Source organism: Aotus nancymaae, unplaced genomic scaffold, assembly GCF_030222135.1.
Source record: "Aotus nancymaae isolate 86718 unplaced genomic scaffold, 86718_ANA_hifiasm-v0.15.2.pri h1tg000014l, whole genome shotgun sequence".
Taxonomy (NCBI): domain Eukaryota; kingdom Metazoa; phylum Chordata; class Mammalia; order Primates; family Aotidae; genus Aotus; species Aotus nancymaae.
Genome location: NW_026988425.1, coordinates 42,120,677 through 42,140,373, shown reverse-complemented (window position 1 = coordinate 42,140,373; position 19,697 = coordinate 42,120,677). Strand labels below are relative to the sequence as shown.

Below are 19,697 nucleotides of genomic sequence, written 5' to 3'. Positions count from 1 at the left end.
GCTGGAATGCTTCCTCCAATCTCCCTCCCAAATTCTAATAATTGCTCCATGGTTAACTGTAGTTTCGGACTACTTGTTATTTAGGACATCATTTTTTAATTTTTTTGTGAGAGGAAGTCTCGCTCTGTCACCCAGGTGGGAGTGCAGTGGTGCAATCTTGGCTCACTGTAACCTCCGCCTCCCAGGTTTAAGCAATTCTCTGCCTCGTCCCCCTGAGGAGCTTGGATTAGAGGCACCCGCCAACATGCCCTGCTAATTTTTTGTATTTTTAGTAGAGATGGGGTTTCACCATCTTGGCCAGGCTGATCTTGTACTCCTGACTACCTGCCTCGGCCTCCCAAAGTGCTGGAATGATAGGCATGAGCCATGGCGCCTGGCTATAGGACATAATTTTTATTGACATTGACGTCATCTAGGGTTGGGTTAAAAAAACTAATTTAGTCCCCAAAACAATAATGTTCTTTACCCTTACTTCTTTCCAGATTGTCAGCCCCTGTACCTTTGCTTAGACTCTGTGACTCTGCTTTTAATGACTGCAAACACAAGATTCCTTTGTTAAGAACTGAATGTATCTGCACACACCTGGCATTCGTAGAGCTTCTTCCTTCCTTTTTTTGCCCCTACTCCAGTTTGGCATGCAGTGAGGTGACATTTGAGGGTGCTATTTCTAGCAAATCGTTCATGACAATTTGGACATTCAAAAGGTTTTTCACCTGTTAGAGGAGAAAAAAGATACGCTGGCAAATGAAGAAAATCATAAGAGCAAGTGATTTTAAACATTTGTTTTTTCTTTTTGGTTATTTTTTTTTTTTTTTTTTGAGACAGAATCTCACTCTGTCACCCAGGCTGGAGTGCAGTGGCACGGTCTTGGCTCACTGCAACCTCTGCCTCCTGGGTTCAAGCGATTCTCCTGCTTCAGCCTCCCAAGTAACTGGGATCACAGGTGCCTGGACCATGCCCAGCTAATTTTTTTTGTGTTTTCAGCAGAGGTGGGGTTTCATCATGTTGTCCAGGCTGGTCTTGAAATCCTGACCTCAGGTGATCCAGCAGCCTTGGTCTCCCAAAGTGCTGGGATTAAAGGCGTGAGCCACTGCACCTAGCCCTTCTGGTTAATTTTAATAGCAAATTCCTAAAAGGAGAAATCACAATTGAAATATTTTCACCATATTCCAAAGACTTTTCTAGAGATAGCAAAAATAATAAAATTTACTATTTATTATAATCGTATCTCTGCTTTGAAAAAGATAAACATAATTTGGATCTAAATTCTGTTCCATGCATTTTGCACTTTTAAAAAAATTATTTATTTTTTACTTAGATAAAAATCATGATCAATTTCTATTTTGGGGCAATGCATCATTATCCTTTCTGCATTTTTTGCCCACTTACCATGTGCTAGACCATGTGCTAGGTGATGAAGAAGATAAATTGTCCTTTGCAAAAAAACTTCCTATTAAAGGCCAAAGTACAAAGATGAAATACATGAAAACACAAACGCAATGAACTGTAAAAGATCTGTTACAGAAAAGAGCGGTGGAATATGTACTGAAGCAGCACAGAGGAAGAGGCAATTCGGCCTAGAATGAAGTAAGAGAAAAAAAGGAAAGAAGGAAGTTCATTTTGGGCAGAGACACAGAGGTTTTAATAAAACAGCACGGTGGGTGAGGAGTAAGGAGGGAGGTATCCGTGATGACTCCCAGATCCCAGGCTTAGAATATGAATGAGAATAAAGAAACAGGACACAGGAGTCCACGTAGGTTTGGAGGGGGGCATACTGGGAAAGATTATGAATTCAGTTTTTTGTCTGTTGAGTTCAAGGTACTCAGAACAGTGGAGATGTCCAGTAGATAGCTGTGAAGATCATTCTGGAGCCAAAGAGAGGGTGCACTCACATATAAATTACGGTTTTTCTTTTGAGACAGAGCCTTACTCTGTTGTCCAGGCTGGAGTGCAGTGGTGCAATCTTGGCTCACTGCAACCTCCACTTCCTGGGTTCAAGCGATTCTCGTGTCTCAGCCTCCCAAGTAGCTGGGACTACAGGTGCCCACCACCATGCCTGGCTAATTTTTTTTGTATTTTTAGTAGGCACAGGGTTTCACCATGTTGGCCAGGCTGGTCTCAACCTCCTGACCTCAGGTGATCTGCCTGCTTCGGCCTCCCAAAGTGCTGGGATTACAGGCCTGAGTCACCCTGCCTGGCCAAATTAGGGGTTAAGTGATAAAAACCTTCAGGCTGGAAAACATTTCTGAGTATGTTGTATGATAACAAGAATCAAGGGCAAGAACCCAGTGAAATACCAAGTTAAAACATCAGGTAGATGAGCTAGCAAAGTGGATGAAACAGCCAGAAGTAGAAGGAAAGAAAACAAGGAAATGACAGTAGCCAGTGGCGTAATGGATCAGAAGGCCGACTGCCATGGGGCGAGGAAGACTGAGAGAGAAGCATGTCAATGAAAACAGTACCAAATTTCTTTTAAAAAGGCCCAGAAGGCCAAACATGATGGCTTATGCCTATAGTTCCAGCAGCACTTTGGGAGGCCAAGGCAGGACGACTGCTTGACGAGAACAGCCTGGGCAACAGAGTGAGACCCCATTTCTATTTAAAAATAAAAAGGCCTGGCCAGGTGCGGTGGCTCACGAGGTCAAGAGATCGAGACCATCCCGATCAACATGGTGAAACCCCGTCTCTACTAAAAATACAAAAAATTAGCTGAGCATGGTGGCGCGTGCCTGTAATCCCAGCTACTCAGGAGGCGGAGGCAGGAGAATTGCCTGAACCCACGAGGCGGAGGTGGCGGTGAGCCGAGATCGCGCCATTGCACTCCAGCCTGAGTAACAAGAGCGAAACTCTGTCTCGGAAAAAATAAATAAATAAATAAAAATAAAAATAAATAAAAAGGCCTACAAGAAGACAGATGACTAGCTAGAAGGGAGCATGCCAATAATAGGATTCTTTTTTCTTTTTTTTCTTGAGACGGAGTTTCGCTCATTACCCAGGCTGGAGTGCAATGGCACAATCTCGGCTCACTGCAACCTCCGCCTCCTGGGTTCAGGCAATTCTCCTGCTTCAGCCTCCTGAGTAGCTGGGATTACAGGCATGCGCCACCATGCCCAGCTATTTTTTGTATTAGTAGAGACAGGGTTTCACCATGTTGACCAGGATGGTCTCGATCTCTTGACCTCGTGATCCACCCGCCTCGGCCTCCCAAAGTGCTGGGATTACTGGCTTGAGCCACCGTGCCCGGCCCCTTTTTTCTTTTTTGAGACAAAGTCTTGCACTGTCACCCAGGCTGTAGTGCAGTGGCGCGATCTCGGCTCACTGCAATCTCTGCCTCCTGGGTTCAAGCAATTCTCCTGCCTCAGCCTCCCAAGTAGCTGGGACTACAAGCATGCAGCACCAGCATGCCCAGGTAAGTTTTTGTATTTTTACTAGAGACGGGGTTTCACCATGTTGACCAGGATGGTCTCGATCTCCTGACCTCGTGATCCACCCACCTCGGCCTCCCAAAGTCCTGGCATTACAGGGGTGAGCCACTGAGCCCAGCCTAATAGGATTCTTTAAGTCAGGAGAGACATCCATTATTTATTTGCTGATGGGCAAGGAGGCAATGGAGAAAGGAGTTGGAATGATAGATGGTACATAGTTTTAGAGGGACATCAAGGCATAAAATCCAGAATTGGCTTTGAAGGGAAATCTCTTTCTCTAGAATAAGAGGGGACAGGCCAGCATGGTGGCACACGCCTGTAATTCCACCACTGGTGGATCATGTGAGGTCAGGAGTTTGCAACCAGCCTGACCAATATGGTGAAACTTCGTTTCTACTAAAAATACAAAAAAAAAAAAATTAGCTAGGCCCACTGGTGGCAGGTGCTTGTAATCCCAGCTAATTGGGAGGCTGAGGCACAAGAATCGCTTGAACCTGGAAGGCAGGGGTTGCAGTGAGCCGAGAACCCACCATCGGACTCCAGCCTGGGCGACAGGGTGAAATTCTGTCTTTGGGAAAAAAAAAAAAAAAAAAAGGCTGGGCACGGTGGTTCACACCTGTAATCCCAGCACTTTAGAAGGCCAAGGCAGGCAGATCACAAAGTCAAGAGATTGAGACCATCATGGTGAAACCCCATCTCTATTAAAAAATACAAACATGAGCTGGGTGTGGTGGCACACACCTGTAGCCCCAGCTACTCCGGAGGCTGAGGCAGGAGAATAGCTTGAACCTGGGAGGTGGAAGCAAAGGCTGCAGTGAGCCAGGATCACACCACTGCACTCCAGGCCCTGGCAAGAGAGTGAGACTTTGTCTCAAAAAAAAAAAAAAAAAAAGAGAAGGGGACAAAGATGAATGCTGCTACAGGTAAGTTGGGGGTTGGAAAACAAGTATGCTATCTGCTGGAGGTGGGGTGTGGGCAAAGGTCTTGAATATATAGGGAAGCTCTGAAACAGCAATTAGGAAAAGAGATAAATCAGACACTAAAGTACCTAATTTAAAGTTTGAGATAAGAATTTTCTCTAGCAGTCCTCAGCAACCAGCAGGTAGGAGTAATAGCTGAATACAGCAGGTAGGAGTAACAACTAAATAATTCCAGGATGGAAGGTGGAGCCCCAGTGATGAGCAGGTCCTAGATGTAACCCTCACACTTAAATACAATGACAGTCAAGTAACTGAGCTATATGTATTCTTTCTCTAACGAAACAATTATAGCTTTTATATATATTATTTCTGACAAAACAATTATAGCTTTCATCACAATTTTTATGTGATGAAAAGTTAATTTGAGAGAAAAGACCTAATTACCTGGAATTAGTGTAATACAGAAACTCTTCTCAATTCACAAAATGATGGGCAATATTGCTAAATGAAATGGTTAAGTTTAGTGGTTTTATCAATGAATCATTTTTCATTATCAGTGAGACCTAGAAACAAATTAGCATAGCCTCTTCTTAAATGGCAATTTGATCATCTCTGTAAAGATATAAAACGTGCATATTCTTGGGAAGCCAAGGTGGGTGGATCATGAGGTCAGGAGTTTGAGACTAGCCTGGCCAACATAGTGAAACCCTGTCTCTACTAAAAATAGAAAAAATTAGCTGTGCATGGTGGTGGGCGCCTACTCGGGAGGCTGAGGCAGGAGAATTGCTTGAATCCAGGAGGCAGAAGTTGCAGTGAACTGATACTGCGTCATCGCACTCCAGCCCAGGTGATAGTGTGAGACTCCATCTCAAATAAATAAATAAATAAGTGGATATTCTTTGGCCTGGTAATTCTGCTCTTAAAAATGATATCACCGAAGATACTGTCGGAGAGAGATCCAAGATGGCTGATGATTAGCAGCTCGGGCACGTACCTCCCAGTGAAAGCGCAAAGAATGAGATGACACCACACTTTCAGACGAATATTAGTTGCTCACGGACCAGGAGATTCCCAGTGGAGGAGCTCCACAGGTCGCCAGGGCGACTCTTGTGGCCGGCGTGGCGGTTTTGCTGGTGCCTTAGCACGCCAGTTCTTGGTGCAGAGTCTGGAGATTCCCAGGCAGAAAAGCACCATCAATCTTAACACCGCTGTTTTGGCCGGCTCAGTGGATTGCTCAGATTTCGGCGCAGGGAATCAACAAGTTGGACGTCAGAGACCCAGTTAGAAAGTCGGTAATTATAAAGACGACAGACGGACAAATATATAATGAAGGGAAGAAACCAGCGTAAAAAGGTAGAGAATACTCAAAATCAGAATGCCTCTCCCTCTACAGGGGATTGCAATTCCTCATCAGTAACGGAACAAGGCTTAATAGATTACACGTGTGTTCCAATAACAGAAGCAGGTTTCAAAACGTGGGTGATAAGAAACTTCTGTGAATTAAAAGAACTTGTTCTAACCCAATGCAAAGAAACTAAGAACCTTGAAAAAAGGTTTGACGAACTGTTAACCAGAATGGACAATTTAGAGAAGAATATAAGTGAATTGATGGAGCTGAAAAACACAACACGAGAACTTCGCGAAGCATGCACAAGTTTAAACAGTCGAATTGATCAAGCAGAAGGAAGGATATCAGAAGTCGAGGACCAGCTCAGTGAAATGAAACGAGAAGACAAGAATGCAGAAAAAAGGATGAAAAGCAATGAGCAAAGTCTCCAGGAAATATGGGACTATGTGAAAAGACCTAATCTACGTTTGATAGGTGTACCTGAATGTGATAAAGAGAATGAATCCAAGTTGGAAAATACTCTTCAGGATATCATTCAGGAAAATTTTCCCAACCTGGCAAAGCAGGGTAATATTCAACTCCAGGTAATACAGAGAACACCACAAAGATATTCTTCAAGAAGACCAACCCCAAGGCACATAATCGCCAGATTTATTAGGGTTGAAATGAAGGAGAAAATACTAAGGGCAGCCAGAGAGAAAGGTCAGGTTACCCATAAAGGGAAACCTATCAGACTCACAGCAGATCTCTCAGGAGAAACCCTACAAGCCAGAAAAGAGTGGGGACCAATATTTAACATCCTTAAAGAAAAGAACTTTCAACCCAGAATTTCCTATCCAGCCAAACTAAGCTTTATGAGCGAAGGAAAAATTAAATCTTTTGCGAACAAACAAGTACTTAGAGAGTTCACCACCACCAGGCCTGCTTTACAAGAGCTTCTGAAAGAAGCACTATACATATAAAGGAACAACCAATATCAGCCTTTCCAAAAATATATCAAAAAGCAAAGAACTTTAACACAATAAAAAATTTACATCAACTAATGGGCAAAACAGCCAGCTAGCATCAAACGCCAGTATTAAACTTATATATATTTTAATTGGATAAAAAGCCAAAACCCATCGGTATGCTGCATCCGGGCCCATCTTACATGCAACAATACACAAAGACTCAGAGAGAAGGAGGAAGATTTACCAATCAAACAGAGAGTATAAATAAACTAATAAACAAAAAGCAGGAGATGCAATTCTCGCCTCTGATAAAGTAGACTTTAAAGCAACAAAGATCAAAAGAGGCAGAAGGACATTACATAATGGCAAAAGGATCAATGCAACAAGAAGAGCTAACGATTCTATAGATCAACGAGATAGAAAATTAACAAGGATATTCAGAACTTGAACTCAGACCAGGAACAAGTAAACTTAATAAACATTTATAGAACTCTCCACTTCAAATACACAAAACATACATTACCACCTCACATCTATTCCAAAGGTGACTATATAATTGGAAGTAAATCACTTCTCAGTAATCGCATAGCATTTCAAAGGTTTAAATGAAATATTGGTTGGCTGTTTGTTTGTTATCTTCTTCCCTTATTCCTTCCTGACTACATCATTAAGTATAATTATCAGTATAAAAGAGGTTTTCAATACCCATTACTAAATTGTATTCTAGCCTGGGCAAGAAAGCAATACTCCCATTCTCTCTCCCTCTTTCTTTTCCTTTTCCCTCCTCCCTATTCTCTCTCTCTTTCTCTTCCTTTTTCCTCCTTCTTATTCTCTCTCTCTCTCTCTAAAAAAAAAAAAAAAAATGATATCACCTAACATGTGAAAAGGCATCTGTACAAACATGCATACTGCAGCATAGTCTGTAATAGCAAAAGCCTAGCAATAACCTAAATGTTCATCAATAGTAATTGATATACCCATAGACTGAAATACTGTGCAGCCACAGGAAGAAAATTTAAATATTAATGTTTCACACATTTTAAAAAATGACTCAAAGATAAATTAAATGGCATAATGCTGTACTACCATATGCTTGTTTGTTTTCCTGAAAGCACGTGTGCCTGTTAAATGTCTAAGGCTCCCTGAAAATGCAAAGAATGTATCTGGAAGGATGAATCACAAAAGGATGGCAGTAATTACTTCAAGAGATCTACTTGAGTAGAAATGAGACTCAATTTTCATTGTGTGCCACCTAAACTTTTGCTATTTAAAAAATTTAGTAAGCTCAGTAAAATATCAAAAATAGCAAGATATTAATTCTTGTAGATGTGTGGACAGTACAGTTTTCAAAGTGCTTTCACCATTTTCTGATTTGTCACAACCTTGTAAAGTAGGTATCTTTATCCTTATTTACACAGACAAGAAAAGCCCAAGATACAGTGACCAGTCAAGTTCATAATGGTGGCAAATGCTGAACTGGAGCTGGAAGTGATATTCTGATTGCTGGATGATTCCACACTACCTTTCTTGGAAACTAAGGAGTAACTGTTTGAAAACATGGCTAAAGATTACCTAGAGAACCTAGAGGCTTTGACACTCTGTGTCCCACAGGTGTATCTGTCAACAAGTCTGGTATTTCCCTGCTCCCCCATCTGTTTACTCTTCTACATGTTTTTTCTAAGTTAATTAGCCTCCAATCAAATAGCCATCCAAATCAGAAAGCTGGGAGTCACCAGCTTTCTTTTACTCCTACACCTCACTGACCAAAAAATCCTATTGATCCAGGTTACCTGATGTTACTCAGATCTCTTTTCCACTAACACTGCCTTTACCCAACTTCCCATTCTAGTTTAGATCACTCCAACAGATTCTTCACTGAGCTAGCAGGTTTCAACCCACTCCAATCTATCTTGCCAGTCATCTCTCTAGAATATGAATCTGATGAGATCTCTTCCTGGCTTAAACTCCTTTAAAATGACCCAGTCTTCCAAGATAATATTCCAACTCACTTATGAAACTTATGAAAATAACATGATCTCAAACTCATCTCTCATTACTCTCCCTCTTTCTTACTCTTACACCACTGTAGATCCCCTCATATGATGCCCAAGTGCATGCCACATGGTCAACCCTTCCAATCCCTTTGGCCACATCTCCTGGCATTCCTCTACTTGGACCCAACCCTCTGGCCATAATGCCCTACTAGCAATAATCCAAACAATTTGTTTCCTCTCATTCCTCTATGACTGTATATATTTCACTTCCTTTGCCTGGAATGCCTGTTTCCAAGCTAACTCCTTTTCCTTTCTGAGTCATCAAAGGGTAGCAACCCCTGGAAGCCACCTGCTATAGCCTGAATGTCCCATTCAAATTCAGGTTGAAACTTAAACCCCAATGTGGTAGTATTGAGAGGTAGGACCTTTAAAAGGTGACAGGATCATGAGGACTCTCCCCTCATGAAGAGATTAATCCATTCATGGATCAATGAATTAATGAGTTATCATGGGAATGGGATGGGTGGCTTTAAAAGAAGAGTAAGAGAAATCTGAGCTAGCACACTCAGCTCCCTCACCATGTGATACCCTGCGTGGCCTCAAGACTCTGCAGAGTCGCCACTGGCAGGGCTCTCACCAGATGTGGCCTCATAACAGTAAGCTTCTTAGCCTCCAGAACTGTAAGAAATAAATTATTTTTCTTTAAAATTGCCCAGTTTGGGGTACTGTTATAAGCAACAGAACAGACTAAGATATCACCTTTGTCTCTTCCATCACAAGCAACCGAGGCAAGCATTCCCATAGGATTCTGCTTACCTCTGTCAGCACTTAGCATGTTATACAGATTATACATGCTTGTCCCCACCCCCCAACATATCCTGAGCTCCTTGAAGGCAAGGATTCTGTTTCATATTCATGACCTAGTGGTATGGCATTATCATCACTACTTTCCAAACAAAAATAAAATAAATTCAGAGGAAAAATAACAGCTAAAATTGGCCTGGCACAGTGGCTCACACCTGTAATCCCAGCACTTTGGGAGGCCGAAGCAGGTGGATCATGAGATCAGGAGTTTGAGACCAGCCTGGCCAACACAGTAAAACCCCGTCTCTACAAAAAATACAAAAATTAGCTGGGCATAGTGGTGGGTGCTGGTATTCTTAGTTACTCGGGAGGCTGAGGCAGGAGAATTGCTTGACCTGGGATGCAGAAGTTGCAGTGAGCCAAGCTCGTGTCACTGCATTCCAGCCTGGGCAACACAGCGAGACTCCATACAAAACAAACAAGCCACAGATTACAGTGCATACTTTAAGAGCATAAAATAAACCAAACTAATAATATGCAAAATGACACTAATGGGATGTATGTTTTGATGACAGTAAACAGGAAGAGGATTATCTCCTGCCTTCACAGTTTGTTATAAGGGAAAAATCCACTTTTTATTAACTTAAACGTAATTTAAAACTACTTACAAATATACCTCATTTTATTGTGCTTCACTTTACTGGACTTTTTGAAAAATTGAAGATTTGTGACAACCCCACGTCAAGCAAGTTTATTGGTGCCATTTTTCCCAACAGCATGTACTTGGCTTCATGTCTCAGTGTGACTATAATTCTTACAGTATTTCAAATTTAAAATTATCTGTTATACTGATCTGTGATCAGTGATCTTTGATGTTACTACTGCAATTATTTTGGGGTGCCCTGAACCACACCCATAATAGACAGAGAACTTAATTGATAAATGTTGTATGCATCCTGACTATTCCACCAACCAGCTTTTCCCTCATCTCTCCCTATTCCTTGAGAGGCAACAATATTTAAATTAGACCAATTAATAACCTCACAACAGCCTCTAAGTATTTAAGTGAAAGAGTCATGTCTCTCACTTCAAACCAAAAGGTAGAAGTGATGAAGCCTATGAGGGCAAGGCATATCAAAAGTTGAGACAAGCTGAAAGCTAGGTCTCCTATGCCAGGTAGTTATGACTGAAAAGGAAAAGTTCTCTAAGGAAATTAAAAGTGCTAAACTAATGAACATATGAATGGTAAGAAAGCAAAACCACCTTCTGCTGATACAGAGAAAGAGTGAGTAACCTGGATAAAAGATTAAACCAAACAAAAATTCCCTTTAGCCAAAGCCTAACGCAGAACAAGGCCCTTTCTTCAATTCTATGAAGGCTGACAGAAATAAGAAGTTGCCCAAGAAAAGCTGGAAGCTAGAAGAGATTAGTTAATGAAATTTAAGGAAAGAAGCCATCGCTAAAACATAAAAATGCAATGTGAATGAAGCACCACATGCTGATGCAGAAACTGTAGCAAGTTATCCAGAATACCTAGTTAAGATCATTGGTGAAGGTGGCCACACAAAACAGATATTCAATGTAGACAAAACAGCTTTGTATTGGAAGATGCCATCTAGGGCTTTCATAGCTAGAAAGAAGTCAATAACTAGCTTCAAAGCTTTAAAGGACAGGATGACTTTCTTGATGGGAGCTAATGCAGCTAGTGACTTTAAGTTAAAGCCAATCACTCATTTACCACTCAAATAATCCTAGGGTCCTTAACAATCTTATCACATGTACTCCAGCTGGGCTACAAAAGTGGAAGAACAAAGTTTGGTTGACAGCTGTTTACATCATGGTTATTGACTATTTTAAGCCCATTGTTGAAACCTACCGCTCAGAAGACTCCTTTCAAAATACTACTACTCACTGACAATGCAGCTGGTCATCCAAGAGTTCTAAGGGAGAAGTTCAAGAAGATTAACATTGTTTTCAGTCTGCTAACACAACAGCCATTCTGCAGCCCACAGATCAAGGAATAACTGACTTTCTAGTCTTACTAAGAATTATTAAGAAATACAGGGCCACACCAGAGATGCATGCACATAGAGGATAAACCATGAAAGGAAACAGAGAGAAGACAGACACCTGCAAGCCAAAGAAAGAAGTCTCAAAAGAAACCAACACAATGATCTTGAACTTCTAACCTCTAGAATGGTGAGAAAAGGAATTTCTATAGAAATACAGGGGGCCGAGCATGGTGGCTCATGCCTATGTTCCAAGTCCGGGCAATGTGGTGAAACCTCATCACTAAAAAAAAAAGTAGAAAAAATTGGGCATGGTGGCACACATCTGTAGTCCAGCTACTCAGGAAGCTGAGGCAGAAGGATCACTTAAGCCCAGGAGGTCAAGACTGTGATTGTGCCACTGTACTCCAGCCTGGGCAACAGAGTGAGACCCTGTTTCGGGAAAAAGAAAAAAAAGAAAAGAAATACATTTTGTAAGGCCATAGGTGCCATATGTAGTGACTCCTCTAACAGATTTGAGCAAAGTAAACTGAAAGCCTTCTGGAAAGGATTCACCATTCTACATGCTATTAAGAATGGCTGTGATTCACAGAAGACAGTCAAAATGTCAACATTAACAGGAGTTGGGAAGAAGTTGATTCCAACCCTCACGGATGACTTTGAGGGGTTCAAGACTTCTGTGTGGAAAATAACTGTAGATGTGGTAAAAAGAGCAAGATAACCAGAATTGGAAGTGGGGCCTCAAGATGTGACTGAACTGCTGCAATTTCATGATAAAACTTGAGCAGATAAGGAGCTGTTTCTTATGGATAAACAGAAGGTGGTTTCTTGAGAGGGAATCCCATGAAGATGCTGTGAACATTGTTTAAATGACAACAAACAATTTATAATATTCCATAAACTGAGCATAAAGCAGGAGCAGAGTCTGAGGGGGCTGACTCAAATTTTGAAAGAGGCTCTATTGTGGGTAAAATGTAATCAAACAGCATGGCATGCTTCAGAAAAATCTCTCATGAATGAGTCATCAGGGTAAACTTCACTGTCTTATTTTAAGAAATTCCCCAGCTACCCCAACATTCAGCAACCACCACCCTGGTCAGTTAAGAGCAATCAACACTAGAGCAACACTCTCCAACAGCAAAAAAAATTACAACTCGCTGAAGGCTCAAAATTATTGTTTGCATTTTTTAGCAATAAAATATTTTAAAATTAGGTATACACTATGAGACTACAGAACAGTATAAATCTAACTTTTATGCACAAGGGGGAAAAAATGTGTGACTTGCTTTATTGTGGCATTAGCTTTATTACTTACAATGGTCTGGAACTGAACCTGCAATATCACCAATGTATGCCTATACTTACACTCTTTCTAAATTCACTAAGTCATCAATCATATCTACAACTATCTTGGAACTAATTACCAGTATAGAAATTAAAGTTAAAAAAGAATGAAAGTTCGGTTTGTCTTATGTGCTTAACTGTTCCTCCAATCGGTATATGGTTCTGTATTTTTTTTTCTTTTTTAGACAGAGTCTTGCTCTGTTGCCCAGGCTGGAGTGCTGTGGCACGGTCTCGACTCACTACAACCTCCGCCTCTGAGGTTCAAGTGATTCTCCTGCCTCAGCCTCCTGAGTAGCTGGGGTTACAGGCACCTGCCACCACACCTGGCTAATCTTTCATATTTTTAGTAGAGACAAGTTTTCACCATGTTGCCAGACTGGTCTCGAACTCCTGACCTCATGATCTGCCCGCCTCAGCCTCTCAAAGCACTGGGATTACAGGCATGAGCCACTGCGCCCATTCGGTTCTGTAATTTATAACTACTACTTAAATCACTTATCTGACATCATTTCTAAGGGAAAGACAAAGACATACAACATAATACACTTTAACCCTATATTCTGCTGTCAAATCCAAAATAAAAAATGTAAAGACCTGAGAGGCACATTTAAAGATTTCCAAAGTGGTCCGTGTTGTCCTATTTTCTAACAGGTAAAAGTCAGTAGGTAATGTAGTGAGTAAAACAGGTAACTGTGGCTGGCTACTTTCACATTCATAGGCTCTAAAAGCTACTGATTATCTGCTGGAGCATTGGAAACCGCCATCAAAGTTTGCAAGTTACTTACCAACATTTGTTTATTGTGCTTCTGGTATAACAATCGTCTTGCATAATTAATCCAATTACTACAAAAATGTTCACCAACAGACTATTAAATATTCATTTTCTAAGGACCAGAAAGTATAACTATGGGCAGTTTTCAAATACTATATAAAACAGGTAGGCATCCCTTGGTACATGTAAGGGATTGATTCCTATAGCAAAATTCACGTTTACTCAAGTCCTGCAGCCGGCCCTGTGAAACCACACAAACTAAAAGTTTATCTTCTACATACACGGGTTTTGCATCCTGGGAATACTGTAATTTTGAGCCATATGTAGCTGAAAAAAATCTGCATATAAGTGGACCCAAACAGTTCCAACCCATGTTGTTCAAGAGTCGACTCTATATACTATGTTTGAAATCAGAAAGCATTTTCCCAAAAGATTTCATAAATGCCTATTAGTTACCCAAACTAGTACCCTGAAGACTTTTAAATCCATTCTGAGCCTTAAAGTACAAAATCTCTTTGCTATTCTTGTATTTCTTCAGTCCTCAAATACTGACAGTAAGAGTTTGGACAGTGAGGGAAATAACATCTGAATCTATGTGGTTCCTCAATTTCAAGTGATGTATACTAAGTGACAATAAGAAACCTATTTTTAAAAATTTCTACCAGAAGCTCTCCAACTCCAGCATCAAAGAGAAAGATTATGAATACTGTAAGATATCTATGTTGTATTTACTGTATTAACAGTCTAAACAACCTTAACCACCACATATAACAAAGACTTGGGAACAAATGTCCAGAAGTGTGACACTTAGGATGCTGTATTTACTGCTCTCTCCACACCCTTGTAATAGTAGCTTTAGGGACTACCTAAGATTCAATTTGTTGGTGGTAGCTACTGTGTCTGGTGCATAAGACCTAGCAAAGATTACCTGGGTAGTGGGAGCAAGCAAGAGACATGAACAAGGTCAGGGACTCCTGACAGAGAGAAGACTGAAATAGTAGATGAAGAACTATGTGGGCCAGTTCACTGCAACCTGCACTGCCTGGGTTCAAGTGATTCTCCTGCCTCAGCCTCCTGAGTAGCTGAGATTACAGGCGTGAGCCACTGTGCCCAGCCTGAGGCACTACTTTTTAAAAAAGGATTTAGATATTTAAACTTGAAGTGTATGTAGGGGGGGAAAAAACACAACAAACTATTAGTATTTGCTAATTACCTGTATGTTTTCGAAGATGTTCTTTAAAATGTCCAAAATGGTCAAACTGCTTTTCACAGTACTGACATACGTGAATTTTTTTCCCAGTTCTTTGCTTCTTACTGACTCCACCTTCCTCAAGGTGGTAACAATTTAGGTGCTGTTTCCACGCGCTCTCTCGAAGATACCTTTTATTGCATATTTCACACTTGAAACTCTCAGTGGAGTGTGATTTCATGTGTTCCTTAAAATGGTAAAACAATTTAAATGAACGGTTACATTTCTCACAATGGAACAAGTCCTTCACATGTGACAGCTGAAGTTCCACAATTTCAATACCTTCTACCTGTTTGCTTGTGGGGTCAGATGCACAGCCATCTTCTTTAATCTGCCCTTTTCTGTCACCTTGACGGTACTTGCTGGTAATATCTGCCAACAGTGCTAGAGCAGAATCATCAGAGGAACCTGTGCTCTGGATGTACTTTATGGACTGCTTGGCAGAAGCCACTTCCTCTAATGTTTCAATGCCTTCATCTTCCACTTCAATTGTGCCTTCAGCAATCTCTACCTCAATTTCAACAGGTTCTGATTCTGCAGATGGCAATGACTCAGTGATAACATTTGAAGTTTCTGCAATCTTCCTTTTTTTGGCCTCACTTTTTCCTGTGGTATTTTCCTCTAATGGAGCTGAGTTTTCTTTGTTCCTGAAATATATAATGTAGGGGTTTAAAAAATCTGTAAGAAAATTCTAGCAGGCTTTTTTGAAAAACTGATAAAGTAGCAATAAAATTTATATATAATAGTTAGAAAACAAGACTGCAGAGCTTATCCTACCTGATTTCAAGACTTACTATAAAGCTACAGTAATTAAGACAATAGTAGTGGTAAAAGCATAGACATGAAGATTAATGGAATAAAATCCACAGAAATAGACCCACACTTAGTCAGCTGATTTTTTTGGGGAAAAAAGGTTCCGGCTGGGTGCAGTGGCTCATACCTGTAATCCCAACACTTTAGGAGGCTAAGGTGGGCAGATCACCTGAGGTCGAGAGTTCAAGACCAGGCTCATCAACATAGAGAAACCCCATCTCTACTAAAAACACAAAATTAGTCGGGTGTGGTGGTGTATGCCTGTAATCCCAGCTACTAGGGAGGCTGAGGCAGGAGAATCACTTGAACCCAGGAGGCAGAGGTTGCGGTGAGCCGAGATCACACCATTGCACTCCAGCCTGAGCAACAAGAGTGAAACTCCGTCTCAAAAAAAAAAAAAAAAACCCAAAACAAAAGAACAAAAAAACAAATTTATACTGCTTGCTATATAGAGAGTAATAAAGTCCTTTATTTCTGACTCAGAAGTCTTGTATCTTCTTCCAGCATCCATGACACTGTGGCAGGAAAACATGTCGGCTTGCAAAGTAGAGTAAAATCTCAGATCCCTCACAGCTCTTGCCAGCTGTTTGGCATTGAGGATAAGATGCTGAAAAAAAATGGCTTTCTGGAACAGGAAGGATAAGACATCCCAGAGCAACTGATTGGATTTGAGGAAAGTCTACCGGAACCAGCAGCAAACATGTTGACTACACTGTAGTCAAAAGAGCAATAAATAATCCTCTACTTTATTGCCCATTATTATGGGTTGAATTGTGTCCCCGCAAAAGATATACTGAAGTCTTTGCCCCTAATATCTGTGAATGTGACTGTATTTGGAAATAAGTCTGCAGATATAACTGAATTAAGCTGAGGTCTATCCAGGTGCAGTGGCTCACGCCTGTAATCCCAGCACTTTGGGAGGCCGAGGCAGGAGGATCACCTGAGGTCGGGAGTTTGACCATCATGGAGAAACCCCATCTCTACTAAAAATGCAAAAATTAGCTGGGCGTGGTAGGACATGCATGTAATCCCAGCTACTTGGGAGGCTGAGGCAGGAGAAAGGAAGAAGGGACAAGGAAGAAGAAACCTGGACACAGAAGAAAGCCATTATGAAGACAGAGAAGAAGATAATGTGAAGATGAAGGCAGGCACTGGAGTTCTGCTACCATAAGCCAAGAAATGCCGTTTAGCCAGAAGCAAGAAGGATGCTCCACTTAGGGTCTCGGGAAGGATCATGGCACTAAGAATACCTTGATTTCTGAAATTTAGCCTTCAGAACTAAGGCTAAATTTCAGAGAAACAACACACTTCTGTTGTTTAAAGCCACTCAGTTTATGGTACTTTGTTACAGTAGTAGCTTTAGGAAACAAAGGTACTTATTAATAATAAGAACAACTTGGAAGGTGGTTGCAGGAAGAGTATTGGGCAGCAAGTTCAAGAATAGCTGTTGAAATGCTGCCCTGGTTACTGCAAACTCTTCTGTGGGGGAAATGGAGACTCTTTCAACAATCTGGTACCATGTCTGCCCCATGGTGACAACCATACTAAGATCCATTAGAAATGGGTGGGTGGGCTGGGCGCAGTGGCTCATGCCTGTAATCCTAGCGCTTTGGGAGGCCGAGATGGGGGGATCACCTGAGGTCAGGAGTTCAAGACCAGCCTGACCATCAGGGTGAAACCCCATCTTATTTAAAAAAAAAAAAAGAAAAAAAAAAAAAAGAAATGGTTGGGTGGGACAGAAGGTTCTGCTTCTTTTCAGACAAGTTACAATAATATGCACCTACACTGAATGTAAAAGAAGGGAAATTTTTTATGGCTACTGGCAGAAGCCAGGTGAATCACAACTTTGGATGGTTCACATGGGAGATGAGGGAAGAACATAATGCTTATTAAGGAAGAATATTAACACCTGGGACAGCTTTGGGTTCAGTCCTTCCTACAGTTTATCATGCCCACCTTTGATTCATTTGGAAAGGACAGTAAAAGGTCTCCAAGTTTTTTTGCAGTCAGTCTTGGCTTCTATAAAGGCCCTCTTTGAAAGATGTCTTTGAGACAAACTCCTATGGGAAACCATATATAAGATACTGACTAGACAGAGCCTTCCAGTCCAATTGGGTATATAATGCTGATGAAGATTCTCACTGGGGAATGATAAAAGGATCCAAAGTAATATGAATTTTTGTGGTCAGCGCTGCTGAAAAGCTTCCTAACCTTTATGTTAAAATCAAGCAAAAGAATAACAACAGGGCAGCAATGTCCAGAATTAAGGTGTATTTTTTAATTTTTTGGTGGGGAGGAGAGAGATGAGGTCTCACTATATTGCCCAGACTGGTCTCAAACTCCTGAGCTCAAGTGATCCTCCCGCCTGGGCCTCCCAAAGTTCTAGAATCACAGGCATGAGCCACCATGCCCAACCAAGATGTACTCTTTAGTCACTACTGTCCAAGTCAAACCCGAGTCAAGTCAAAAGACATAAACCTCATAACCCCAAACAGAAAGTAATATGGAGGGGACTGATGAATCAAGGAATCCCCGAAGCTGAAATAGATGGGTGTCAGTAGGGACGACACTGAACTGACTGAGGTGGGCTGAAAACACGGAAGTTTGTTTAGTCAAGCCACATGCCAGTTTCTGTGCTGCTTGAAATGAAAAGTAAATGTGCCTTACTGGCACAGAGTCACTTTTCTCCCTCCACATCTCCACCTCCTCTACCCTCTCCTTTCCTGTCTTCTTTGACTTCAGTGTCTTTAGGAGAAATATAATTAGGAGTGGAGCCAAATTCTCCCTAGTCCCAAGGGGGACTGAAAAGAATATACTCATCCAAGTATCCTGGGGAACACTCAGGAATGGGAGGACTCACACTTCCATGGCTATGTCAGGTTAAGGTGCCAAACTCACCTTACCATTTTTCCATGGGGAGAGGATGAACTTGCATTTAACTGATTGGGATTGGGCATGGTTCACAGCAGGAAAGGGAAGCTATCCTGACCTTGTGGTAGGGCTGATTCTATATATACTGTTATTGCTTCAACATATGAATGTAGCACAAAAGTGCATTTATACTTCTTCATCCCATTAAGTACCAGAGGGAATCACCCCAACTGGGAAGAAAAGCTAACAGAACAGTGGAGCAAATCTCCCTGACATTTGTCATTAGTGGTGAGGTCAAGATTTAGTGCAGTGTCTCTATTTTCTGATGTCTAGTTTAGGTTATAATGATGATAACCTATTGATTGGTAAGTCAGAAGTCTCAGTCTCAAAAGCCCTGACTGCAGTGTTATCATGCCTCCATCAGCAGGGGTTGCTGATAAACCCTACCAAATTTCAGAGGCCTACGCATCAGGTAATGTTTATAAAGATAGATTCACAACACTCAATCCATCAAGCAGTCAAAGAAAAACAGTTTCTTCTCCTACCCTCTCTCCTCCCAACAAAAATGAAGCCCAGCAACCTATTGGAGTCTTTGGGTGCTAGACAGTATGTGCCTTACTTAGGCATTCTACTATCTCCCTTGTATCAGCTAACCTGCAAGCAAATCAGCAACCTCTAAGTGGGGCTCCAGCCAACAGGCTGCTCTGGAAGTTAACCATTGAACTGCAGTGTATTCTCTCTACCTTTAGGGCCCCACAACTCTAATGAACCCTTTGAGCTACTAGTCTGAGACTGATGCTTCTGCAAATTAGAGCTTATGGCCAAGGGAGGCAGCCTCTATCCAAAAGTTATTCTTTGGGTTTTGGACTTGCTGACTCTGACACAGTTCCCAAGGTACACCAAATCTGAGAAAAAAATATTAGCTTGCCGTTGGGCTCTTGTTGAAACTGATCCCTAACCACCCATGCAGGCCCTGAGGTTCTCCAGCCTGATATTCCCACTTGGGGATGAGTCAACTCAGACTTCACGACTAACAAGGTGAGAAATGCCCACCAAGTGTCACTTGCCAAATAGAAATGGTATACTTAAGAAAGCAGTGGGCCCCTTGGTCATCATGAAAAAGTAGCGGCTCCCCAACTGTTGCCCAAAGCGAAGTCACTAGATTAATGGAGCCCTAATTCACTGATGGCTTGGCTAA

General features: G+C 41.5%; 1 protein-coding gene across 9 annotated transcripts in view; it reads right to left on the bottom strand.

The window, feature by feature from the left end:
- The window catches only part of ZNF131 (zinc finger protein 131), a 53,788-nt gene that overhangs the window by 2,219 nt on the left and 31,872 nt on the right, over positions 1-19,697 (bottom strand). For 5 of the 9 annotated variants that reach the window (XM_012449517.3, XM_012449518.3, XM_012449520.3 and 2 more), the window contains 2 exons: positions 14,780-15,462; positions 583-713 (listed from right to left, as the gene is read on the bottom strand). In XM_012449517.3, coding sequence (XP_012304940.1) covers positions 583-713; positions 14,780-15,462 — 814 coding nt within the window. The remainder of the gene's footprint in view (positions 1-582; positions 714-14,779; positions 15,463-19,697) is intronic. The other 4 variants (XM_012449522.3, XM_012449523.3, XM_021670209.2 and 1 more) reach the window with 2 other exon arrangements.